Source organism: Felis catus, chromosome C1, assembly GCF_018350175.1.
Source record: "Felis catus isolate Fca126 chromosome C1, F.catus_Fca126_mat1.0, whole genome shotgun sequence".
In the NCBI taxonomy this organism is placed as follows: domain Eukaryota; kingdom Metazoa; phylum Chordata; class Mammalia; order Carnivora; family Felidae; genus Felis; species Felis catus.
Window position 1 is genome coordinate 33,777,103 of NC_058375.1, and position 26,940 is coordinate 33,804,042.

The 26,940-nt window shown below is 43.9% G+C and overlaps 2 protein-coding genes across 4 annotated transcripts in view; one reads left to right on the forward strand and one right to left on the reverse strand.

Moving 5' to 3' along the window:
• Nucleotides 1-10,007, reverse strand: part of LOC111561721 (putative olfactory receptor 2B3) — a 109,866-nt gene extending 99,859 nt beyond the window's left edge. Inside the window, exon 1 of the mRNA XM_045035654.1 lies at nt 9,838-10,007. The gene's annotated coding sequence lies outside the window, so the exon portion shown is untranslated. The remainder of the gene's footprint in view (nt 1-9,837) is intronic.
• On the forward strand, nt 1,013-25,392 carry FAM183A (family with sequence similarity 183 member A). 3 transcript variants are annotated; one of them, XM_045035656.1, is made up of 8 exons: nt 1,016-1,624; nt 7,740-7,918; nt 9,106-9,204; nt 9,798-9,923; nt 10,059-10,272; nt 13,529-13,588; nt 15,473-15,576; nt 25,200-25,392. In XM_045035656.1, exons 5-8 carry the CDS (start codon nt 10,143-10,145, stop codon nt 25,308-25,310), a joined length of 405 nt encoding a protein of 134 aa, XP_044891591.1. In that variant the 5' UTR covers nt 1,016-1,624; nt 7,740-7,918; nt 9,106-9,204; nt 9,798-9,923; nt 10,059-10,142; the 3' UTR covers nt 25,311-25,392. The 3 variants fall into 3 exon arrangements, with proteins under 3 accessions (XP_019692390.2, XP_044891591.1, XP_011282981.1); XM_019836831.3 differs by lacking the exons at nt 9,106-9,204; nt 25,200-25,392 and adding an exon at nt 22,961-23,630 and having other exon boundaries at nt 1,013-1,624; XM_011284679.4 differs by lacking the exon at nt 9,106-9,204.
• The last annotated feature ends 1,548 nt before the right edge of the window (nt 25,393-26,940 follow it).

Genomic DNA, 26,940 nt, shown 5'->3' on the forward strand with positions numbered 1-26,940 from the left:
CCAGCTCGCTCTCTCTCTCTCTCTCTCTCTCTCTCTCTCTCAAAAATAAATAAACATTAAAAAATTTTTAAAGAATACAGAAGAGAATATAGGACCAAAGGAGCTTATGATTTGGGTGATGATCAAAGAAACCAAGAATGATAAGCAGACAGAATTGCTACATCAGACAAGAGGAAGAGAAGGGGAAGGGTATAGTAGCCTCCTAAATCATCTGACATGCAGCTGGACGTCTCAGGTAGTAAGCAAGAAAGTCCAAATCGAATTATTAGGCACTCAAGAGTTCTTGGCTTCAGTCCTATGTTCCTGGCTCCAGGCAAGGGTCAGGCAACAAACCAAGGGACCCCAGGGACCAAGAGGAAAGCTGCACTGTAAAGTTCTGTTCTGAAACAACCCTACAAGATCCTGTCCAGAAACATGGGAGATGGTCATGCTGACTGACAGTGCTCTGTGCTATTTTGTGCCCCCGCCTGCATGCCCCCCTATACCTCAAGTTTTGGTTTAAGTTTCAGTCACACCTGCTTTGTCACCCACTGCCTGTCCATATAGCTCCCTGCCTGGCCTACAGTATCTTTATTGGTAAAATGGACATACTATCTCTGATCACCTGTTATTCACGGAGAGATATAAATGATGTGAAAGGGCTTTGGAAAATGTAGTCAGTTAAGTAGCTGGAGGCACTGTGACTTCTCCTCACTTTGCCCACTCCTGATTCAGATCCGTTCTCTTGGTCCCCAGTCCCTCGCTGTGTCATAGCCCTTTGGTCCATCTTGGCGTAGTGAAGGGCAAAGCTACATGTTATCCCAAGGAACACAGACTAATACTACAGCCCCATTTCTTCTCTCTGCTATTTCCTGTGATCAATTCTCCAACCTAGCAACTGGGGCCATTTCCCTGGCTGGTGAGCATGCTGACTTAACCAAAGGGAGGGGGACACACATGCCATAATGGGCATTGAGCCATGGGATGATGTGATGGCTGGTTTGTGAGATAAATGCTGGGGTAGGTCTGAGCTTGTGCCCAGTTGCTCATTTTGCCAAGACAAGTAGCTAGAGAAACGCCATTTGGAAAAATGACAAGAAAGCTGCCCCCGATTTCTTCATCTCAGCCCCAGCCTACAACTTCCCGCTCTGTCCCCTCATACTCTCGTTTCCCAACGCATCTTCCTCCCCTGCCTCCGAAAACTTCTGGCTGTCAGACTGTTCCCCAGTGCCGTCCACTTCCCTCAGTTTACAGCCCTACCTCTTTCCCACCTCTGACTAGAGCCATCCCTTCTTGCTACCCTACCTTACCAGTTTCCCTGCCCAGCTCTTCCTCTGTTCCTTCCAGACCACCCCCTCGCCGCTCTGTTCATCTCACACCTCTTTCCTGTTACTGTTTTGTCTTGGCTCCTACTCCCCCTCCTAGCCCTTCTTTCTAGATCCTTGGAGTCGGGTTCTCCCCAGCACTCCAACCAGCCCCAACCAGACCTCCATGATTCACAAATCTCATCCTGGAGGAATGGTTTCCCAGCAAGTGGGACAGTTCTGGTACAGTCCATAGGTGCTAGGACTGTGGATCCCCAGGAGCCTGACCTGATGAACATCGGGAATTTGAGAGAATGGCCAGCCAACATCCATTTTGCAGGGTAAGCTCAGTTATTTACAGGACCCCTTTTCCATGATGGTGTTTTTCAGCCATAACCTGAACATCTTACTACTGTCTGTATTTTGCCTTCATCCTTGTCAATCCTCTTCAGATGCCAAAGACACGTTTAATAGGATCCTTTTTCTAGAGAATCTGTTACTTTCCTCTCTTATCTGATAAGCCAGCCTGAGTGAGCTTTTACATTTGTAACTTGCTTCTCCATAGAACTTGGTCTGTGACCATGGAGCAAATAGCAAGACCAGAGACAGAAAGTAGAGAAGAGTGAGTGGAAAACACCTAATCTGATCTCTAGGAGGTAAATCCTATTGATCTGCCCTAGATTGAAGTGAATGCAAGAATGGGTGACCCCCTAAGAACTCACACACAGAACACAAGGCCCCTATTATAGATATATGGGGGATTAAGGTTTTTGGTCTGGTTCCTCCAAGACTCTATTTCTCCACATACTCGGACTGTAGAAACTTGCCAGGGACTTTGTGCCTTTGAGAAATGCCTCCTGCAAGAAGATGATGGGTGTGTCAGGGGGCGGGGCTCCATTGTGTTCTCATCCAAACTCTGAAGGCTGAACCTCTATACCCCAGAATATGGCAGGTAGCAGAGCCTAGAAGGCAAGGACACGTCCAGATCCTACCCAGATGAGAGCATCAGATGAACAGATGATATATTTTCTTTTTTTTTTTTAATTTTTTTTAACATTTATTTATTTTTGAGACAGAGAGAGAGAGAGAGAGCATGAACAGGGGAGGGTCAGAGGAAGAGGGAGACATAGAATCCGAAACAGGCTCCAGGCTCTGAGCTGTCAGCACAGAACCTGACGCGGGGCTCGAACCCACAGACTGCGAGATCATGACCTGAGCCGAAGCGCTTAACCAACTGAGCCACCCAGGCGCCCCTGATATATTTTCTTAAAAGTGCTCTTCTCAAACTAATCATAGATTCAGTGCATTCACAACCAAAATCCTAACAAACATTTTTAGGGAACTTGACAAGCTGATTATAATTTGGATGGATTATAATTTGGATGGCAAAAGGGCCAAGAATAGCCAAGACTCTCTTAAGAACTGGTAGGAACAATTTTCCTACCAGATATCAGGACTTATCACAAAAATAGTAATTAAGATAGTATAGCAGTAGTACAAGCATAAACCAATAGACAAGAGGCATAGAAAAGAATCCAGAAACGGGTTTACACATATGTGGACACTTGACTTAAGATAAAAGTATAGGACTATCTTTTCAATAAATTGGTTCTTGGTCTATTGGATAGTCAAACGGAAAAAACTAAGCTAGATTCCTATCACATACTATGACAAAAATCAATTTCAGGTAAAAGATCATCTAAATATTAAAGAGTAAAAATAAATCATGTAGAATTGTTCTGTCACGCATGGCCATTGAGCATGTGAGATGTGCTATTGAGTATGAAAGGTGCACTGGATTTTAAACACTTAGTATGAAAGAACAATAAAATATCTCAATAGTTTCTAAATTAAGATGTTGAAATGAGAATGTGGATATACTGGGCTAAATAAAACATCTTTCAAATTAATTGAATTCTTTTTGCTCTTTTATTAAAAAAAATTTTTTTAATGTTTATTTATTTTTGAGAGAGACAGAGACAGAGACAGAATGTGAGTGGGTTGGGGTAGAGAGAAAGGGAGACACAGAATCCGAAGCAGGCTTCAGGCTCCGCGCTGTCAGCACAGAGCCTGACGCAGGGCTCGAACTCACGAGCTGTGACATCATGACCTGAGTCGAAGTCGGATGCTCAACCAACTGAGCCACCCAGGTGCCCCTTTGATCTTTTATTTTTAAAAAATTTTCTTAATGTTTCTTTATTCTTGAAAGACAGTGTGAGCAGGGAAGGGACAGAGAGAGAGGGAGACACAGAATCCAAAGCAGGCTCCAGGCTCCAGGTTCCAAGCTGTCAGCACAGAGCCTGATGCAGGGCTCGAACCCACAAACCACGAGATCATGACCTGAGCCAAAGTCGGACGCTTAACCCACTGAGCTACCCAGGTGCCCCTGTTTTTGTTCTTTTAATTAGATACTAGAAAATTTTAAATTACTTGTGTGGCTTGCCTCAGAGTTTTATTGGACAGTCCTGATTTGAAGGTTATATAAGAAAATATCTTCACAGCATCAGGTAGAAAAAAATGTCTCCAATGGCAATTAGAAAGCACTAATCATAAAGGGAAAAACTGATATATTTGACCATATTTAAATTTTAAGAAGATACTACAAAGTGTCTTTCAAGTTATCAAAACAACATTAAGAGACTAAAAAGGCAAACGGTACAGCGGGAAAAGAATTTGTAGAACATACAACTCCCAAAAGGTTTATATCATTAATACATGATGACATCCAACAAACTGATAAAGAGAAGACAAATAATCCAAAAGAAAAATAGAATAAGATTTGTAATAGGAACTTCATAAAGAGGATGTCCAAATGACCAATAAGCATACCAAAAAAGTTGGCCAATCCCCTTAGTCAGTAGAAAGATGCAAATTAAAACCATAATGGGATGGACTCCTAAGTATATGGCCAACAAAATGTTGGTACATGTGCACCAAGAGACATCTATAACAAATGTGCACACAAGGGGCGCCCAGGCGGCTCAGTGGATTGAGCTTCCGACTTCGGCTCAGGTCATGATCTCACGGTCTGTGAGTTTGAGCCCCGTGTCGGGCTCTGTGCTGACAGCTCAGAGCCTGGAGCCTGCCTCAGATTCTGTGTCTCCCTCTCTCTCTGACTCTTCCCCATTCATGCTCTGTCTCAAAAATAAATAAACATTAAAAAGAATTTTTTTAATAAATTAAAAAATGTTCACACAGCATTATTTGTAAGAGTCCATATTGAAACAGCCCAATGTCCATCAGGAGTAGAATGAGTAAATAAATTGTGGTATAGTCACAAAACTGAACAGTACACAGCAATGAAATCACAGCTACACACAACAGCATAGATGAATTTCACAAACATAATGTTGAGCAAAAGAAGTCAAACACAAAGGTATGTGTACCATATGATTCCATTTATATAACGTGAAAAACAGGGCAAGTAATCTTTGGTGTTCCACATCAGGATAGTGGTTACCTTTGAGGAGAACAGGGAAGACAGTGTTCAGGGGGTGGGGGGTGGTGTGAGAGAGGCCTCTGGGATGGTGTTAGTGTTCTAGTGTCAGCTTCTGAGATGGTTACACGGATGTACTTTGTGCTGAATCAGTACGAGCTGCCCCTTTTGGAGGAAAGCACTTTGCTATGTACGTGCAATGTTTCACCATAAAAAGGTTTTGTTTTGATTTTGAAACATGAGTGCTTATCGAGAATCCCTAACTTGTAACTGAGTTCTGATGTCCTGGTGTCAGGCAGGAGGTGCAAGGGGCTCCCACAAAGGACCCAGAGGCTCTCTCCTTTTGTCTTCCCTCCCCATCTACCAAATGTAGAGAGGGCATCATATGGTCTTTCTCTTTTATTTGTTAATATGGTGAATTGATATTTCCAAATATTACACCAACCTTACGTCTCTTCAACAAACCCCACTTGGCTATGGTATATTATTCTTTTCATATATTGCTGGATACAATTTTCTAATACTTAGTTAAGGATTTTTACATCTATGCTCATGAGGGTTATTTACCTTTAGTCTTGCTTTTTGTAATAATTTGCCTGGTTTCAGTGTTGATATAATGCTGACCTCACAATGAGTTAGGAAATGGGACACCCAGCTGGCATGCAGTTCTTGATCACAGGGTCGTGAGTTCGAGCCCCACCTTGGGGGGGTGTGGCACTTACTTAACATTTTTCAGTTAAAAAAATTAAAATAGCACATAAAAAAAATGAGTTGGGAAATGCTTCTTCCACTTCTGTTTTCTGAAAGAGTTTGTGTAGGAATGGTATTTTCTGCATATGTTTGACAGGCTGACCAGAGAAGCCATCTGGGCCATGTGGGGAATTTTTCAATTACAAACTGAATTTTTAAAAATAGATATAAAGCAATGCAGATTTTCCATTTCTTCTCTTTTCCTTTTTTTTTTTTCTATCTCTGTCAGTTCTAGAAATCTATGCCTTCACAGAAGTTATCCATTTCATCTAAGTTTTCAAATTTCTGTTTGTTGCTTTTTCTCCTGGCTCTGGGTCACATTTTCCTACTTCTTAACTGTCTGCTTTTCTAATACTTTTCTATTGGTGCTGCCCCCTGGGAATGATACATTGTTGAGTGCTGGATTTTGTCGTCTTTTTTTTTTTTTTAAGTTTTATTTACTAATTTTGAGAGAGAGAGAGAGCGTGAGCAAGGGAGGGTAAGAAAGAGGGAGAGAGAGAATCCCAAGCAGGCTCCATGCTATCAGTGTGGAGCCCCACGCAGAGCTTGAACTCCAGAACCTTGAGATCATGACCCGAGCCAAAATCAAGAGTCAGATGCTTAACCGACTGAGCCACCCAGACACCGCTGTTGTTTTCTTTAAAAGGTATTGGAAATCTTTCTGGCAGGCCACTTGGCCATTTGTGGATCCATTTGGTACTTTCAGAGCTTGTTTGTGAACTTTGTTGGGGAAAGGCTAGACCAACGTTTTCTCTAAAGCTAGCTTAGTCCTATTACTAAAGTGTAAACTTCCGGGGGCCTCTACCGAACACCTTCAACTAGGACTTTCTACCCTATGTGGCCAGAACTCACTCTTCTCTCCATCCTATATGAGCTCTGGGTGGTGTTGGGCTCACAGCTCCCCAGTCACTTCACTGAGTTTCGCCCTTCTTAGTATCAGGCAAGACTCAAGGGGTTTCCATGCACATCTTTGGCTCTCCTTCCCTCTCTCCCCCACTCCTCCCTCCAATTTCCTGCTCCACAAATTGTCAGCTGCCTCACACTCCTGAACCTCAGTCTGTGTCTCCCCAACCAGCCAGTATCACCTGCTCAGCTTGGGATTCCCTTCCCTGCATATTTCAGAAAGTGTCTCCAGAGAGAAATGTGGAGCGACTGTAGGGTTCATCTCACTTGTCCCCCTTCTCTCGAGGAATCACAGTCCAGCGCCACTCGGTGCCCAGGGTCTGCATTTGCCTAGTTGTTTGCAGCAGGAGAGCAAGCCCAGAAGGAAAAGTCTTGTTTTCTTATTTTACCCTCTGTTTTGCCTCTCCAATCTCCTACATTCACTCTGTACCATGTAGACTCCATCTTGTACCATATAGAGTTGGTCTGTTTGTAGTTTTAAGTAATAGGATTATACTTTAAACCTTAGCCTTTTTTTAAATATGAAATTTATTGTCAAATTGGTTTCCATACAACACCCAGTGCTCATTCCAACAGGTACCCTCTTCAATACCCATCACCCGCCCTCCCCTCCCTGCCATCCGCCATCAACCCTCAGTTTGTTCTCAGTTTTTAAGAGTCTCTTATGTTTTGGCTCCCTCCCTCTCTAACCTTTTTTTTTTTCTTCCCCTCCCCCATGGTCTTCTGTTAAGTTTCTCAGGATCCACATAAGAGTGAAAACATACAGTATCTGTCTTTCTCTGTATGACTTATTTCACTTAGCATAACACTCTCCAGTTCCATCCACGTTGCTACAAAAGGCCAGATTTCATTCTTTCTCATTGCCACGTAGTATTCCATTGTGTATATAAACCACAATTTCTTTATCCATTCATCAGTTGATGGACATTTAGGCTCTTTCCATAATTTGGCTGTTGTTGAAAGTGCTGCTATAAACATTGGGGTACAAGTGCCCCTATGCATCAGCACTCTTATATCCCTTGGGTAAATTCCTAGGAGTGCTATTGCTGGGTCATAGGGTAGATCTATTTGTAATTTTTTGAGGAACCTCCACACTTAAACCTTAGCCTTTGATAGTTTTTTCAATGAGCCCTGTTTTAAGGTCTGCCTTACCGCTGTAGTGATCTAATTTGTGGTTCTAACTGCTGCATAGCAGCTCACCAGCATACAACGTATAGCTCTTTATTTATTAAGACATTTTGTGTGATAGGGATACCTATTTTTACTTTTTTTCTTCATAAAAGTTTCATGCATTCTTTGTTAGGTTAACTGCTAGATAATTCAATTTGTTGCTAATGTGAATGGCATTTTCTATTATATTTTTCTAGTTGGTTTCCGTGACCTAGGTCTCTGCATCTGCTTCCAATTGAGATGGTAACACAGAGATTTCAAGAGAAATCTGCAACCTCAGACACTGGATGAGAAACTAGAGGGCCAGTCCTCTTCAGCTTTTTCAATACATAGTTGGGGAGTTTAGAAGCACACTGATGGCTTGGAATGGCCCAAGGTAAGCAGAAGGTAGCCCCAGAGAGTCACTGGGCTAGACTGTAGTGGGCTGGGCTGTGATGTGCTCAGAATCCATATCAGGGCACCTGGGAAACATAATAATGTGAGACTGGAGTGGAGAGGAGATAAAGTTACAGTGACTCCCACCTCTCCTCCTTCTGAACCTCTCCCTAGCCCTAACCTTGTATGGAGGAACGGATGCTGGACCACTGGGTCCAAGCTGAAGAAAGGTCAGTTTAGCAGGGGACAAATACTTCTAGAATGATGGTTCATCTCTACTTAGGCTTAGGAAGGTAGTGAAAACTTTTTTTAAAAGTTATTTGTTTATTTTGAGAGACACAGAGATAGTGTGAGTGGAGGAGGGGCAGAGAGAGAGGGAGACAGAGACCCCCAAGCAGGCTCCCTGCTGTAGCACAGAGCCCAATGTGGGGCTCAAACCCATGAAATTGTGAGATCGCGACCAGAGCCGAAACCAAAAGCCAGATGCTTAATCAACTGAGCCACCCAGGCACCCTGGTAGTGAAATCTTTAGAAGGCTGTTTGAGCCTTTGCTAGAAAAAGGGATCCAGGGGCACCTGGGTGGCTCAGTTATAAGTGTCCAACTTCAGCTCAGGTCATGATCTCATGGTTCATGAGTTTGAGCCCCCATTGGGCTCTGTGCTAGCAGCTCAGACCCCGGAGACTGCTTCGGATTCTGTGTCTCCCTCTCTCTCTGCCCCTCCCCCACTGGTTCCCTCTCTCTCTCTCTCAAAAATAAGTAAAACATTAAAAGAAAAAGAAAAAGGGACCCAGGTGTGGCTCACGATGATGAGTAACAAAGGCTTCTTTGGCTCAGCCATGGTGTGATAAAGTGTGCTTGTGCTTCTTTATCATGTAAGGGTTTATGTAATGATGTAAGCAGAAGATCACAGTACTAACTGATCAGACATCCAATCAGTTAGCAAACATTTACCAAACACCTATATCTGTCCACACTATGCCAGGTACTGGCAGTACAGAGATGGCCCAGATATATTTCTTATTCTCGAGTAACTTACCTATAAACAAAGAAGCTTAGTAAAGTATTCCAGGAACTACAGATTGAGAGTAGAACATGGCACAGAAAAAAAAATTGGACTAGGGGCTATAGAGTCCAGAAAGGTTTCTGAAAGATTACATGTGAGCTCATTATAAACACGTGTTCTCCAGACAGACAAGGGGGAAAGAACCTTCCAGGACAAGGGCAAGGAGCAGCAGGAGCTAAAACAAGGAGCCATTAAGTAGCTGGCTGGGCTCAGGAAACTGCAGGTGTGTCATATAACTGATGTGTTCAACACTGGGTCCCAGACCTAAACACATCCTGGACCACACTGTGTCCTGAATGGATGGATGGATAGATGGATGGATGGATGGATGGATAGATCAATGCATGAAGCACTTAGCTGAAAAGTGCATGGGCTGGCAAACTGTATTATAGAAGGTATCTAGAGTTGTCATATTCATAGAAAAAGAAAGTAAAATGGTAGTTGCCAGAGGCTAGGGGGAGGGCGACATGGGGAGTTGCTTAATGGCTGTGAAATAATTCTGGAAATTGGTTTCACATAATGTGAACCGCTAAACTAACACTAAACTATATCCTTGAAAATGCTTCTGGTGGTAAATTTTATGTTATGTGTATTTTATCACAATTAAATTTTTAAACGAAATAAACTATAAAGTCCCCCAAATTATTTATATTAGGAAAGAATTCTTGTCTGTATCACATGGGTGATAAGGGCCAGAATAACTTGTCAGACTTGAACTTCCTCTGTTTTGTGAGATAGACCTTTATCTGTTTTGTGAGTCTAGGCATCTGCTTTAAAAGGAGAGAGGTTTCTGACTCCTCCCAAAATCTTTTTTAGGAAATGACTGTCCAAGGTGAGGATCAATCAAGCCCATTACCTCCGGGGTCTGCCGCTGGACGGCATCCTTTCCTGACGGTATGCAGGGGCGGTCCTAGTACCCAGGGTCTTGAGAAGCTGGGGAAGGTGAGTCGAGCTTAGTGGTTCTTCGGAAGGAAGTGGGGCAAAGTATAAGATTGGGGGAAGGGAGATGGGCGGGCGGGAGGGGGTCCGAGGGAGGCGATGCCGTTGCCTGGAGACAGCGTGGGACGCCGTTGCCAGGAGATGGCAGTCTCCCCGCACCTGCAAGCCATCCAGGGCAGTGAGAAGTAGTTGGACGGATCTGATCGGAGCCCCGCCACAGTCATGGCCGGTCGCCAAAAGGAGGTGATCATCGATGAGGTCCATCAGAACCAGATCCTGCGCGAATTGTACCTCAAAGAGCTTAGAACCCAGAAACTCTACACAGAGTACCACGTGAATCCCCTCCGCAAGGGTGAGAGGCGCTTGGGGCAGAGAAAGGGGACAGGGGAGGGGCAGGAAGGAGGGGCCTTGAGGGTGCGGGGCAGAAGTGCGGGGTGCAGCACAGTAGGAGACGCCTTCTCTGACCTCACCCCCCTTCCTAGATTTCAGGACTCTTGATTGTTGGGGGTGAGGGTTATCTCCGCATCCCATCAAATACATTAATATGTTAAAATGCACACGCACCGCGATTAAATAGTATTTTTTGTGTTGCAAACTGGTGCAGCCACTCTGGGAAACAGTGTGGAGTTTCCTCAAAAGGTTAAAAATAGAACTACCCTACCACCCAGCAATTGCACTACTAGGTATTTATCCAAAGGATACATGAGTGCTGATTCGAAAGGGCACATACACCCCAATGTTTATAGCAGCGCTATCGATAATAGCCAAGGTATGGAAAGAGCCCAAATGTCCATCCACAGATGAATGGATAGAGAAGATGTGTTATATATATATATATACAATGGAGTATTACTTGGCAATCAAAAAGAATGAAATCCTGCCATTTGCAACTACGTGGATGGAACTGGAGGATATTATGCTGAGTGAAATTAGTCAGAGAAAGACAAATATCATGACTTCATTCATATGAAGACTTTAAGAGACAAAACAGCTGAACATAAGGGAAGGGAAACAAAAATAAGATAAAAACAGGGAGGCAGACAAAGCATAAGAGACTCATAAATATGGAGAACAAACAGAGGGTTACTGGAGGGGCTGTAGGATTTTATGTTTTGTCTTGCTCTGTGTTTTGGTTTGTTGTTAATAAGCTAGTTGTTTGTTTGTTTGTTTGTTTGTTTTCTCCAGGCTTCTAGTAATGTCTTAGCCCTTCAGAAAGTTCAGGGATGGTGGACTCAGGGCCCATAGCGTCCCCCGATAAAACAGCCCTGCCCCTACTCTTCTCACTTGTTACATTCTTTGGGTGCTTGCATCTGGTCTGGTAACATCAGCTGCCTCTGAATGACTCTGGGTCTCAAAAGGAGCCCCAGACCCATGAACCCAACCACTGCCCAGCTCTCTTTCCCTGGACAACCCATGGGTACCTCAGACTCACCAGCTGGAAAACTGGGGGCATCCACACCTCTCCCCCACCTGCTGCTACTCCAGAATATCTTGTTTGAGCAAAAGTTACCACAACCCACGTTAGTAGCCTAGAAGTCATCCTCAGTCTCTCTCTCCCTCACTCCAAACACGTGGAAGTGGTCACATCTCTCTCACCTGACCCTTCCGGGTTCTTACCTCAGCAAAAGACTGGGGTGCATGTGGAGGCATTTCTACTTCGCTCTAATTAGGGCCTGAGGCCACCTCTCCAGCCTCTTCCCCCCCACCCCCAAGCCTCCTCACTTCCATCCGCACTGAGAGAGAGAGAGAGAGAGAGATAACTACCCTCTTCCTCCAAGCCCTCCTGACCCCACACCCCCACCCCTCCATCCTCCTGGAGCTACACTAAAAGTGAGTTCCATCCCACCATTCCCTCTGTAAAATCCTCAGTGGCCCCACAGCTTCTGAATTGAGGTTTAAACCAGTCAGTACAGAAGACCCCTGTGATTCTGGCTCTGCTGCCCACCCAGCCCCATTGGGACTCCCCTCCCCAGCCACACACTACTCCTTTAATAAATAGTTTAGTGCCCACTCTGTACCAGCCACACACTCCCTTCTGTCCCACCATGTCTAAATAGAATGGATTTCCTAAATACATCACGCTATTCCCCCACTTCGGTACCATTGTTTCTTCTTCCAGAATTTCTCCCCCAACTTTCGGGCCTAATTAACAGTAGTCCACTGCAGCTCAGCTCTGCAGAGAAAATGTAATGTGATTCTCTAAACAAAAATTGCATATATTTAAGATGTACAACATGGTGTTTTGATATACATATACAGAGTGAGATGATTACAACGGTCAAGCTAAACTGCATACCCATCTCCTCAGTTACCGTGTGTGTGTGTGTGTGTGTGTGTGTGTGTGTGTGTGGTGAGAGTACAGAAAACGTAATGTCTTCATTTTGCTCATAACTAATCTAGTTTTCCTCTGGAGCTCCCAACCACTAATTTCAGGAATGCAAATTAACTGTCCAATTCTGTTTAAACTTGTTCCATTTCCCACAATTTAAATAATCCCTTCAGGCAACACTCAGGCTTTCTAGATCTCCTGGCTCTTGTCCCTTGGGCACGTGATTCATATGATCCACTGGGACAAACTCAGGAAATATTAGAACTTGTATTTGTGCTAGAACTTGTATTTATGTTTACTTTTAGGCGTAAAGAAAAATTATACTGCTCATAGTATATAGAGACTATATAAATGTACATGTATTAGGCGCATGCTCGGAAGGTTTTACTGGTAGGAGTCTGAGGTAAAAAATCACTTGGGAGACTACTGGTTCCTTCTGGCCTCTGCTCATTTCCTACTGCCCTCCACCTAACTCACTGCACTGCAGTACTCTGGCCTTCTTGATGTTTCTCAAACTCACCAAGCTCACTCTCAGATTCTTCCCACCTGTCCTCACACAGCACATTCCCTCTCTTTGTTTGAAATTTTGCTCTAATATGTCTCCTTAGAGACGAGACACCCTCACCCCCCATCCCACCATCAACTCTCTACCCGTGTAAAATACTTTACTGTTCTACATCTCACTTATTTTGGCCCAAATATTTATTTGTTTACTGTCTGCCACCACAAATAGAAGATCAGCACAGGAACTTTCTCTGTTTATAGCCCTGTCTCCAGTGCACAGTAATTATGGGTTGAACGGATGTCTGTGGATTCTGCACCTCTGTTTTCACATAGTCTTCTGATATATCAGTGCGTGTCCAACCTTGTTTGGCTGCCTGGTATGTCTACATCCCTGTAGACCACTGCTGTTTGAGAGAACCTTCTGTAATGATGAAAACGTTCTATATCTATGCTGCCCAAAATGGTAGCCATTAGCCCCCTGTGGCTACTGAGCCCTTGAAATGTGGCTAGTGTGCCCATGGAATGGATTTCTAATTGGTATTTAATTTCAAATATTCAAATTCAAGTAGCTACATGTGACTGGCGGCCACTATGCTGGACAGTGCCTCTCTGGATTGTGAGGTCCTTGCGGGCCTTATTCCCTGGTGCCCAGCACAATACCTGACATGCAGCAAACACTCAGAAAATGCTCAGCAGGTGTCTGGCCTAGGGTGGGTCGTCGAGACGGCAGGGTGTGAATGTTTTAACATGAGCTTGTGATGCTGTTTTTCTCTAGTTCACACAATCACCAGAAAGCCCATGTCTTGGCATGATAACCTGGAGGAACCTGAAGATGGTAAGTCCCAGGGCTTATGAACACCATTGAGATAGAGCACAGATACGCAGCTGGCTAGGGAGGCCTCTTGGGATAGCGGTACCTTAGGGCAACACTTTGATCATCTGAAAATTGGGCTCATGCTCATGAAGCTCACTGGAGATTGGCATACTCAACCATACAGCAGGTTCATTAACTGCCAAGCCAAGAAAAATGCTCCTAATGGCTTTGACACTGTATCCATTCATCCACTCACCAAACATCTTTGCTGTTACAAGCAGAGGTTCTGAAGTCATACTGAGTTCAAATCCTGATTCTGCCCCTCGTTAGCTGTGACTTTGGGCAGATTTGTTAACTTCTCAGAACCTATCTCTCAGGGTTGTTGTGAGAATAACAAAGTAATGCAAGTACTTAGAACAGTATCTGCGGGGTAGAGACCTCATACCATAGTGAAGGAGACAGATGAGGAAATTGAGAGTAAAAGTGAGGTGGCAACAACATAGAAAACAGGTGCCCTAGTCCAACAGTGGAGTTCTAGGAAGTCTTCTTGGAGGAGGTGGTAACATGGTGAGGTGGAGTAGGTCAGGTAAAGGAGACTGAAAGGACATTCTGAGTTATATGGAAAGGCACAGAAATGAGAGACTCCAGCACGGCCCAAGACCTGCGGGTAGTTTGGCGTGGCTGCAATATACAAGTGGGCGGGGCCACACTCAGGCAGGATGGAAGAGAATTTGATGGAAAGCCTAATCCTTCCTGGCAAGCTCTCCTCCTCCCCTCTACCTTCTTAGAGTAGAATTTGATGGAGGAAAGACGCAAGGTTTATGTAGGAGGTCAGGGTAGGAAGGTGGGGGTGGGTAGGAGGAGGGAGGATCTCGTATCATAGTGAGACAGACAAGAGACTAATAGAGCAGCAGCAGAGGAATTACGCGTGCTATCTGTAGCCCAGCTAGAGGAAAGGAGAGGAGCTGGGGGCTTGCAGCAATAAGGAAAAGAGCAGGTGGTGAGGGGCCTGAGAGCCAAGCAGCAGTTGATCGCTAACTGCTTATATTAAGGATAAGCTCAGCCCGATGCCAGCCCTTAATTAACATTCCTTCATCCATCCTCAGTCATCTTGCTGGGGTAGATATTTGCCTTCCATCTTACAGATGAGCAAAGTGAGGCCTGGAAAAGTTAAACCGCCTGTCAGGCCAGTAGTGGAAGGGCCAGGAATGCCTGACTACGAAGCCCAGGTTCTTCCCACGGTCAAACCGCCTCTCTCAAATTGAGACTTAGTAGGGTAGAAATGGAAAAATGAAACTTTTAAAGTGCTCAAGCTGTGGAGTTACAAATACGTGTGGGGGTGGTGGCCACATATATCACCGTGCGAAGGATCTGACCTTCTTACAAGCCGCCTCCTCTCTCCACCACGGCCACATTGGCCCAGCTTGCTCGTGCCCCAGTGCCTTTGTTCTTGCTGCCTGTAGTGTGGTTTTCCTCTGCCGCTCCCTCAGGGCCGGCTCCTGCTTGGCATCTAGAGAGACCTCCCCTCACCATCCTGTCTAAAGTAGCCACCCGTGCCTCTGCGTGCCCCTTCGCCTCCCCCCTTCTACACAGCTAGCATCACTATAACCATCCGGTTTATTTGTCCCCTTGTGTATTGGGTCCCCTATCCCCCCACCTAGACCACAAGCTCTGGGAGAACGCGAACTATAACTGTCACACTGCTCTACCTCTGGGGTCCAGAACAGTGCCTGGCACAGAGTTTGTGCTCAACAAATACTTGCTGAAAGATGAGTTTTGCAAGGCCTTGGCAGGCCCCTGAGGCCATGTGCCGTATCTCCCAGGAAGGATGTGGCCAGGGTAAAGAGCATGGGAGCTCTTGGACCCAAAGCCTGCCTCCTTCATAACTCATGCCTCATCTCCCAGCCAGGTTTCTAAATCTTCTTCACCATGCTGCCCTGGGGCCAAGGAAGAAATACCCAGAGACACAGACTGAAAGCCAAGAAATCGGATGGGACTCAGAGCCCTTGGTAAGTGTGGCTCTTACCAAGTTTACTTCGGGAGCCCAAAGGCAACAGAGGTGGTGGCTAAAAGAGCAGTATATGAAGCCAGACTGGCTGGGTTTCCACTCTGGCTACCACTTCCTAGCTGTGTGACCTTGGGTAAGTGACTAAACTCTTTCCTGACTCTGTTCCCTCACTGTAGAATGGAGATATTACAGATAACACCTCATAAGTTTGCTATGAGGATTAAAGGAGGTTGTATTTGTAAGGTGCCTTAAACGGTGCCTAACACATAGCAACTGCCGTGTAAGTGTTGACCAAAGTTGCCGGTGACTGCCTGAGTTTGCTGTACCAGTTTTTACTAGGGCGATCTTGGGCACGTAACATCACAGGGTTCCACTCCCTTATCTGTAAAATGGGAATGCTAGTAACACACACCTCATTTGATTGGAAGGGGACCAGGAGCTGCGAGGAGCCCAGGAAATGTAATCGTCAGCACATTGTCACCCAACATGAGCTGGGGCTTCTGTTACTGAGGAAGAAAAGCAGGGTTTCGAACAGAGAACTTGAAGAACTTCCCGCCACATTTGTCTTTGAACTTGCTCGTGTCTTTTGTCACTTAGAAAGTTTTAGTTTTTAAGTAGTCAAATGCGCCAGCCTTTTCCCTCACAGTTTCTGGGGTTTGTGCCTTGCTTAGGAAAACACCTTCACTGTCCAGAGTTGCAAAATGACTAGCTTTCCTTTTAGATTTCCCCCCAAGTTGTTGTGTCTTTTTAACACTTGGCTCTTAGTCCATCTGTATATTTCACGCCTGATGTGAAGCTGGAGACACTGTTCCTCAGCTCTGACGGAGCTTCCTTCATTACCTCAAAGGCACCAAGGTCTTGCACACCCTGTATCCTTAGTTTACTGCTCCTGCAGCCTGCCTGCTGATCCCTAGCCTGTACTCCTTGGGGAGTTCTACTCAGCCTTCAGGACCACTCAGGAGGCACCTCATTATAAAGTCTCATTAAGGGATGTGGGCCCCCCCACTCCCCACCAGGTAGAGTTGGGCACCTTCCTGGTACGTTTCTGTAGCACCACATGTCTCCTGCTCCTGCACCATTCAGCTCAATTCCGTGCAACAACGTAACATGGTGGCTCTGGTGCCAGCGGCTGGAGTTCAAATCCCAGCTCCACCACTTTCTAGCTGTGGAAACTGAACCTCTCAACTTCCATTTACCCACCTTAAAATGGGGTTAATAATATGGACACTTGAAGGTTTGTTGTGGGAATTAACTGAGACAATGTATATAAACTGCTTAGGGCAGTACCCAGCACATAGTAAGTGTTCAATAAATGGGGGCTGCTATGATGTGGGTTAGGAGGAATAGAAAGGAGAGCTTGTAGCCCAACCAAGGACCGATGGGGTGCTTCTCCTGGCCCCTTGGCTTGATCCCAGATGTCTTCCTCTACTGAGTAATTTTCTAGTGTGCACCTTCCCAAGAACTGCCTACACACTGTAGTTCTTGAATTTCTGCCGCGGGCCTGGTCTTCTCGCCTATTTATACGGCTCTAGTCTGGGACGTGTGGTTCTGCTGAGGCGCTACAATGGGGAGATTGGAGTAAACGGCTGAGTAATAATGAATGAATGAGTGAATGAATGAAGGACTTAGCAAATAGCTGCAACGGCTCCTCCTCAGAGGTGGGGCATTGTCCTAGAGAGAGGAGACTGGGAGATAAGAAGTGGGTCCAGCAGGAGCCTCCCACCTTCACAAGGGGACTGAATCCAGGAGAGCAGTGCTCAAAGGGACAGAGGAGGAGGAGGGGTGGGGGACTAACATACAGTGTATAAGGACAGGGACAGGGAGTTGTGAAGGTAAACTATCCAAGGTAGATAATTAAGCAACTTTAAAAATATTACGAAGCACAAGTAATTTAGCTTGTTAGTCTTCCTTTTCTTAAAGACAAAAGGCCTGGCTCCCGTGGGTACAAAGTATGCATGTGGAAATGCATCTGTTTTTTGTATTTCCTTTTCTAAAATGTATTTATCTATTTTTAATTTACCTCCAAGTTAGTTAGCATATAGTGCAATAATGATTTCAGGAGTAGATTCCTTAATGCCCCTTACCCATTTAGCCCATTCCCCTCCCACAGCCCCTCTGGCAACCCTCAGTTTGTTCTCTGTATTTGAGTCTCTTATGTTTTGTCCCCTTCCTTGTTTTTATGTTATTTTTGCTTCCCTTCCCTTATGTTCATCTGTTTTGTATCTTAAATTCCACCTATCAATGAAGTCATATAATATTTGTCTTTCTCTGACTTATTTCCCTTAGCATAATACCCTCTAGTTCCATCCACGTTGTTGCAAATGGCAAGATTTCATTCTTTTTGGTTGCCGAGAAATATTCCATTACATATATATACATATATACCACATCTTTACCCATTCATCTGTGGATGGACATTTGGGCTCTTTCCATACTTTGGCTATTGTCGATAGCGCTGCTATAAACATGGGGGTGCATGTGCCCCTTCGGAACAGCACACCTGTATCCCTTGGATAAATACCTAGTAGTGCAATTGCTGGGTCGTAGTTCTATTTTTAACTTTTTGAGGAACCTCCATAACGTTTTCCAGAGTGGCTGCACCAGTTTGCATTCTCACCAGCAGTGCAAAAGAGATCCTCTCTCTCCGCATCCTCGCCAACATCTGTTGTTGCCTGAATTGTTAATGTTAGCCATTCTGACAGGTGTGAGGTGGTATCTCATTGTGGTTTTGATTTGTATTTCCCTGATGATGAGTGATGTTGAGCAGTTTTTCATGTGTCTGTTAGACATCTGGATGTCTTCTTTGGAGAAGTGTCTACTCGTGTCTTTTGCCCGTTTCTTCACTGGATTATTTGTCTTTTGAGTGTTGAGTTTGATAGGTTCTTTATAGATTTTGGATACCAACCCTTTATCTGATATGTCATCTGCAAATATCTTCTCCTATTCCATTGGTTGCCTTTTAGTTTTGCTGATTGTTTCCTTCACTGCACAGACGCTTTTTATTTTGATGAGGTCCCAATAGTTCATTTTTGCTTTTGTTTCCCTTGCCTCTGGAGATGTGTTGAGTAAGAAGTTGCTGTGGCCAGGGTCAAAGAGGTTTTTGCCTGCTTTCTCCTCGAGGATTTTGATGGCTTCCTGTCTTACATTTAGGTCTTAACTCCATTTTGAGTTTATTTTTGTGTATGGTGTAAGAAAGTGGTCCAGGTTCATTTTTCTGCATGTCGCTGTCCAGTTCTCCCGGCACCACTTGCTGAAGAGACTGTCTTTATTCCATTGGATATTCTTTCCTGCTTTGTCAAAGATTAGCTGGCCAGACGTTTGTGAGTCCATTTCTGGGTTCTCTATTCTGTTCCATTGATCTGAGTGTCTGTTCTTGTGCCAGTACCATACTGTCTTGATGATTACAGCTTTGTAATATAGCTTGAAGTCTGGGATTGTGATGCCTCCTGCTTTGGTTTTCTTTTTCAAGATTGCTTTGGCTACTTGGGGTCTTTTCTGGTTCCATACAAATTTTAGGATTGTTTGTTCTAGCTCTGTGAAGAATGATGGTGTTGTTTTAATAGGTATTGCATTGAATATGTAGATTGCTTTGGGTAGTATTGACATTTTAACAGTATTTGTTCTTCCAAGCCAGGAACATGGAACATTTTTCCTTTTTTGTGTGTTTCCTTCAATTTCTTTCATAAGCTCTCTATAGTTTTCAGTGTATAGATTTTTCACCTCTTTGGTTAGATTTATTCCTAGGTATTTTATGGGTTTTGGTGCAATTGTGAATGGGATCAATTCCTTGATTTCTCTTTCTGTTGCTTCATTGTTGGTGTGTAGGAATGCAACTGACTTCTGTGCATTGATTTTATATCCTGTGACTTTGCTGAATTTATGGATAAATTCTAGCAATGTTTTGGTGGAATCTTTGGGGTTTTCCATAAAGAGTATCATCATCTGTGAAGAGTAAAAGTTTGACTTCCTCCTTGCCGATTTTGGATACCTTTTATTTCTTTATGTTGTTTGATTACTAAGGCTAGGACTTCCAATACTATGTTGACTAACAGTGGCAAGAGTGGACATCCTTGTCTTGTTCCTGACCTTAAGGGGGAAAGCTCTCAGTTTTTCCCCATTGAGGATGATATGGGGTGGGTCTTTCATATATGGCTTTAATGATCCTGAGTTATGATCCTCCTATCCCTACTTTCTTGGGGTTTTTTATCAAGAAACAATGCTGTATTTTGTCAAATGCTTTCTCTGCATCTATTCAGAGGATCATGTGGTTCTTGTTCTTTCTTTTATTGATGTGATGAATCACATTGTTTGTTTTGCAGATATTGAACCAGATCTGCATCCCAGGTATGAATCCCACTTGATCATGGTGAATAATTTTTTTAATGTATTGTTGGATCCGGTTGGCTAATATATTGTTGAGGATTTTTGCATCCATGTTCATCAGGGAAATTGGTGTGTAGTTCTCCTTTTTAGTGGGGTCTTTGTCTGGTTTTGGAGTCAAGGTAATGCTGGCTTCACAGAAAGAGTTTGGAAATTTTCCTTCCATTTATATTTTTTTTGAACAGCTTCAAAAGAATAGGTGTTAACTCTTCTTTAAATGTTTGGTCGAATATTTCTGGAAAGCCATCCAGCCCTGGACTCGTATTTTGAGAGATTTTTGATAACTAATTCGATTTCTTTATTGGTATGGGTCTGTTCAAATTTTCTGTTTCTTCTTGTTTCAGTTTTGGTAGTTTAAATGTTTCTAGGAATTTTTCCATTTCTTCCAGATATTGGCATATAATTGCTCATGATATTCTCTTATTATTGTTTATATTTCTTCAGTGTTGGTTGTGATTGCTCCTCTTTCATTCTTGATATTATTTATTTGGGTCCTTTCCTTTTTCTTTTTGATCAAACTGGCTAGAGATTAATCAATTTTGTTAATTCTTCCAAAGAACCAGCTTCTGGTTTCGTTGATCTGTTCTACTGTTTTGTTTTGTTTTTTTGAATAGCACTGATTTCTGCTCCAATCTTTATTATTTCCCATCTTCTGCTGGTTTCTGCTTTTATTTGCTGTTGTTTTTCCAGCTGTTTAAGGTTTAAGGTTAGGTTGTGTATCTGAGACCTTTCTTCCTTCTTTAGGAAGGCCTGGGTTGCTATATAGTTTCCTTTTATGACAACCTTTGCTGTGTCCCAGAGGTTTCCGGCTGTGGTGTTACCATTTTCACCAGCTTCCATGTACTTTTGTATTTCCTCTTTAACAATGTGGTTAGCCCATTCATCCTTTAGTAGGATGTTCTTTAGTCTCCAAGTATTTGTTAACTTTCCAAATCTTTTCTTGTGGTTGATTTCGAGTTTCATAGTGTTGTGGTCTGAAAATATGCACGTTATGATTTCCATCTTTTTGTACTCGTTGAGGGCTGATTTGTGTCCCAGTAGGTGATCCATTCTGGAGAATGTTCCATGTGCACTGGAGAAGAATGTATATTCTGCTGCTTTAGGATGAAATGTTCTGAATATATCTGTTAAGTCCATCTGGTCCAGTGTGTCATTCAAAGCCACTGTTTCCTTGTTGATTTTTTGATTAGATGATCTGTCCATTGCTGTGAGTGGGGTGTTGAAGACCCCTACTATTATGGTATTATTATCAATGAATTTCTGTATGTTTGTGATTAATTGATTTATATATTTCAGTGTGCCATGATGGGAGCATAGATGTTTACATTTTTTAGGTCTTCTTGGTGGATAGACCCCTTAATTATGATATAATGCCCTTATTCATCTCTTGTTACAGTCTTTATTTTAAAATCTAGGTTGTCTGATACAAGTATAGCTACTCCAGCTTTCTTTTGGTGATCATTAGCATGATAGATGGTTCTCCATTCCCTTACTTTCAATCTAAACATGTCTTTAGGTCTAAAGTGGGTCTCTTGTAAACAGCATAAAGATGGATCTTGTTTTCTTATCCATTCTGTTACCCTATATCTTTTGTTTGGAGCGTTTAGTCCATTGACATTTAGAGTGAGCACTGAAAGATATGAATTTATTGTCATTGTGTTGCCTGTAGAGTTGTAGTGTCTGGTGGTATTTTCTGGTCCTTTCTAGTCTTGGTTGCTTTTGGTCTCTTTTGTTTTGTTTCATCTTTTCTCCCCTAAGAGGGTCCTCCTTAAAATTTCTTACAGGGCTGGTTTAGTGGTCATGAACTCCTTTAGTTTTTGTTTGTCTGGGAAACTTTATCTCTCCTTCTATTTTGAATGACAGCCTTGCTGGATAAAGAATTCTTGGCTGCATATTCTTGCTGCACTTCAGCACATTGAATATATCCTGCCATTCCTTTCTGGCCTGCCAAGTGTCTGTGGCTAGGTCTCCTGTGAACCTGATCTGTCTTTCCTTGTAGGTTAAGGACTTTTTTTCCCTTGCTGCTTTCATAATTCTTTCCTTTGTTTTGTGAATTTGGCTATGACATGCCTTGTTGATGGTCGGCTTTTGTTGAATTTAATGGGAGTTTTCTGTGCTTCCTGGATTTTGATGTCTGTGTCTTTCCCCTGGTTAGGAAAGTTTTCCAGTATGATTTGCTCACATAAACCTTCTACCCCTTTTTCTCTCTCTTCATCTTCTGGGACCCCTATCATTTGGATGTTATTCTTTTTTTTTTTTTTTTTTTGGATGTTATTCCTTTTTAATGAGTCACTGAGTTCTCTAATTCTCATTTGAGTTCTCTAATGCTCTTTTGCCTCAGTTTCCCTCTTTTTTTTCCTGCTTTATTTTTCTCCACAAGTTTGTTCTCTATATCACTGATTCGCTGCTCTGCCTCATCTGTCCTTGCTGCTGTGGCATCCCTTTGAGATTGCATCTCAGTTATAGCATTTTTAATTTCGTCCTGACTGATTTTCTTTTATCTTTGCAGAAAGGGATTCTATGCTTTTTCCAACCCACGCTACTATTCTTACTATTGTGACTCTAAATTCTGGTTCAGACATCTTGCTGTGTCTCTGTTGATTAAGTACCTGGTTGTCATTTCTTTCTGTTCTTTCTTCTGGGGTGAATTCCTTTGTTTCATCATTTTGGAGGAAGAAAAAAAATTAATAAAATAAAAATTAAAAGTTAAAAACAACACAAAAAAATCAAATAAAGGATGCTAGATCCTAGGTGTGTTTTGGTCTGGTTGTTGAAAGGACCTTGATAGAATAAAGAAAAAGGGAAAGAAAAGAAAAAAAAAGAAAACACTTGAAAATTTTAAAAAATGAATACAATAAAACAGAATAAAGTGAAATGATGAAAGTAAAATATAATAAAAAATTACAAAAAAAAAAAACCCTGGAAAACATAGTAGAAAATTTTAAAGAAAAATCTTTTTATAAAAACAGAAAATAAAAATAATTTTTTCTCTTTCTGTATTCAAGAATAAGAAAAGAAAAAGAAAAAAGTGGAATAGATGGACAGGCAAACAGAAAGGAATACGATGGAAATTACATCCAGTTTCCCGTAAAGTCAAACTATGAAGTACTTTATAGTCTGTACCTAAGCAGGTGGAGAGACTTGTGTTCCTCTAGAGCACAGTTGGTGAGTTCGCCAGGGGTTGGTGTAACAACTCCATTTCTCCACTAGATGGTGCTGCTTAGCTTACTGGGGTGGATTGTTGTGGCACGTGTGTATATGCATGTGCAGGAGCAGTGAAAATTGTGTCACCCAGCTACCCAGTCTCTAGTATCAGAACTCTGTGCTCGCCCACTGGCAATCAAGCACCCCTCCTTTGTCTCCAGCCTCCACCCACTCCCCACTACTTCCCTGTCCTTAACCAAGTCGTCAGCCTACCAGGCGGCACCTCCATCCTGAGTTTTATCTCGATGGGGCTGTGTTTCCAAACCCCTCACTTCTGAGGGCCCTGTGGTTTTGACCCATTCAGACCCTCTGGGGGAGGGTCTCACAGAGTAGTGGCCAAGTGCTGGCCACCCCTCGGAATGCTCACATGACCGTGCCACTGCATTTGCCCAGAGACGGCGGCTGGGTGCCAGCCGCCCCAGGAAAAGTTCACACAGTTGTGTAGCAGCAGCATTTCAGGGTTTATGGAAAATCACAACACACATTTGGCACCAGGCTTCACCACCTCAACGTCCTTGTTCCAGCACCAGCAAATGTGGCTGTTCTCTGGGGTCTGCTGGAACCTTTGCCTGTGGGGAGGCTGCACAACCTCTACCAAATGTCCTCCCAGCTGGGGAACTGCCTCTCCCCATGTGGCCCAAGGACCCCTCATATCTCGCTGTCTGTTCCTGGGGATTCGCCCTTCCCACCAGAGGTCTATCAGGTATTGAGCTGCAGAGTTTCAGACTCTGTGCTCCCCCTGTTTATAGAGTCTTAATGAAATTTAAATCCTCTCCTTTCTCCTTTTATTGTTAATTACCTTATGGGTGTTTCCACTCTTTCTCTTTCTCTCCAGATGCTTTCAGGAGGAGTGCCTTTCCTCTATTCTACCCCATGTCTCCATCCTCTCTCCAAGCAAAAAACAGCTCCTTGCCCTCTGAGGCTTCTCTCTCCCCCAGTTAACCTCTCTTCACCACATACCTGTCAAGTTTGTGGCTTAAGTTATGCAGCTTGTTGAGTTAATCCTCAGATCAATTTTCTAGGTGTGCAAGATGATTTGGTGTTGATCTAGCTGCATTTCAGGGACAAGAGACACAAAAAACTTCCATATTGCTCTGCCATCTCGGACCTTCCCCCAGAAATGCATCTTTGACCAGCACATATCATGGCAGGCTCACCCGGCCATGACAGGAAGCACAAGTATGGCTGTCCCGGCCAGGGGGACCCTCCTAGGCCTCACAGATCACCAACTGTGCATGCCAGATCAGCCATCACTGTGGAGTTGCAAAGGGTCTGCAAATAGGTCAAGCCTGTTCATCATTACAATGCCATCAGATGGCACTGCTGGCATAATAAGAAAGTATTCCTCCCAAAAGTTAGATCCAGGTGTTTTGCAACCATAAAAGGCAATTAAGCCAGAGTTCCAGAGTGATACATTTGGGGGCAGAAGAATTGATCAGGCCTAACTTACCTTAGGGCTGGCTCCCTACCCCCTAGCAGGGCCTGACCCTACACTAGCAGTGAACCCCAATCCCAATAGTAGGACACTGGGGAAGCCATCCTCGAATACCTCTCAGCTTCTGCTCTCCTAGTAACATTTGATGAAAATGTATCCTTTCAGTTAATTGCATAAGTTGATCTTCTAGCTTCTGTAAGATTTATGTCAGAGTGCTTGCTCTTAGTTCCCTGTGTGACTGCTTCAACAACATCCACTCCTTCATTCAACAGATGTGTACTGAATCCCTAGTGCATGCTGGATACTGTTCTAGGTGCTGGGGATAAGCAGTGAGTGCCCACCCTCGTGGAGCATACATTCCAGCAGTCCACAGGCGTGGCCTCCAACTCAAGCCTGGGAAAGGCAAGAGCAGCCACATTGCATATAGGTACTCTTCATTCAGTCCTACGACTGTTTTGATGCAATTGCTGTCATCTCCTTTTCCCAAACAAGGCTGAGCAAGGAGAAGCCTCCAGTGCTTTTGGGGCCCGGGTCCATCCAACTACGGACCCACGTCATCCCCCCTCTCCAGAAGCTTCCTCTGACACCCGTGTTCTCCTCTTTAGGTCAGCCCCGAACGTGGTGACCGCAGGCTGAACCACTTCAGGGTCTACAATGACATCACTCTGTACAAGGCTAAAATGTGGAGCCTGGGAGAGGATGATCGCCACAAGTAGTGTCCCAGCGATGACAGCAGCCCTGTCTTTAATACCCAATGTGTGTGGTGCCTGGATAACTAAAGATTATTTTGAAGCCTCAGTCTGACTTTTCCTATTTGGAGTCTCACATTTCTCCTTTCTGCCCAAGTCCACCGGTTCATATCCTTAATCTTAAAACTGGCGGCAGAATTCCAGTTTAAGATGCATACAATATTTCCTCTGCCTCCCCGGATCCCAATAAGGGATAATAAAAGGACAAAAAAGGTATGGATGCACAACAGAGAGAATGAGAGAGGAACATCAGCTACCAAGAAGACTGAAGACATATTTAGAAGATGGGAAGCTGATGGAGGAAGGTGAGGAAATCACAAATGGGACACCTCTGACTCAGAGAGACAGGGGTGTGAGGCGGGGAAATGAAAATGGACATTGGTAGGAAGACCCTTCCCCCCCCCCCCCAACACACACACCAGCCAGACACGTAACACCTCATACAGTGGAGGTCTACTCCTAGGGAAATGGGAAAAGCCCAAGGATCCCGGACACAAAGTAAAACACAGGGCAGGAGTAAGGTGTGACACCACCAAGGAAAATCGGTGAAAGTAAGATTGAACCCCTAGTCCACACATATATTGCGCTTTTACCCCAGGTTTGAAGCTGGAAGGTTCCTCTCTGGAAAAATGAAATGGCTCTAAAGACCCCCACGTAGTACCACTTGAAGTCCTATCGGAAAAGTGCCGGTGGGGGAGGGGCGCCTGAATGGCTCAGTCAGTTGAGTGTCTTTTGGCTCAGGTCATGATCCCAAGGTTGTGGGACTGAGTCCCGTATTGGAGCCTGCTTAGGATTCCCTCTCTCTCTTCCCTGTCTCACCCACTTTCTATCAAAAAAAAAAAAAAAAAAAAAAAAAAAAAGCCAGAGAACTCCAGGCTGGTGAACACATGGAGGGTGTGGGAGGGGGCGTGCCCAAGAGGGCACGGCAGCCCCACATCGTCCCTCCGATACCTTGCTCCATGTATCTCTTCCATTAGGCCCTTCTTGAGTTATGCCTGAAAGGCAAAGCCATCTGTTGCTGAGATCACTCCTGCTTTTGGAACCTGACAGATCAAACTGCAGATCAAGACTGCAAATCCAAGTGGCCTTCCCCTGGGAGACATTTTCATACAATGCAATGATGACTAATTAGTAATGACTACTTGGGCATCTAGAAATGTGCCAGTATCTCTTAACTATTATAATTGTTTTGCTGGAATGGAACCAGGAGGTGACCTGTGATGTTACAGAAAGATAGATGTCTTTGTCCCCTGTTCCTGACGTAGAGTTCCTAAATCCCTTGTATTTCCTGAGAGATGTGATAGGGCCATCGTTTATACTTTGTAAAAATTTTTAATGTTTATTTTCGAGAGAGAGCACGAGCAGGGGAGGGGCAGAGAGAGGAGGACAGAAGAACCAAAGCAGGCTCTGTGCTGTCAACACAGAGCCTGATGTGGGGCTCGACTCACAAACCCTGAGATCATGACCTGAGCTGAAGTTGGACGCTTAACCAACTGAGCCATCCAGGCACCCCACATTTTATTCAAATGAGGAACTCTTGGCAGCTTCTAGATAGCTGCAGAATGGGGGCTGCTTATCAGAAAGACCAAGGCTTGAT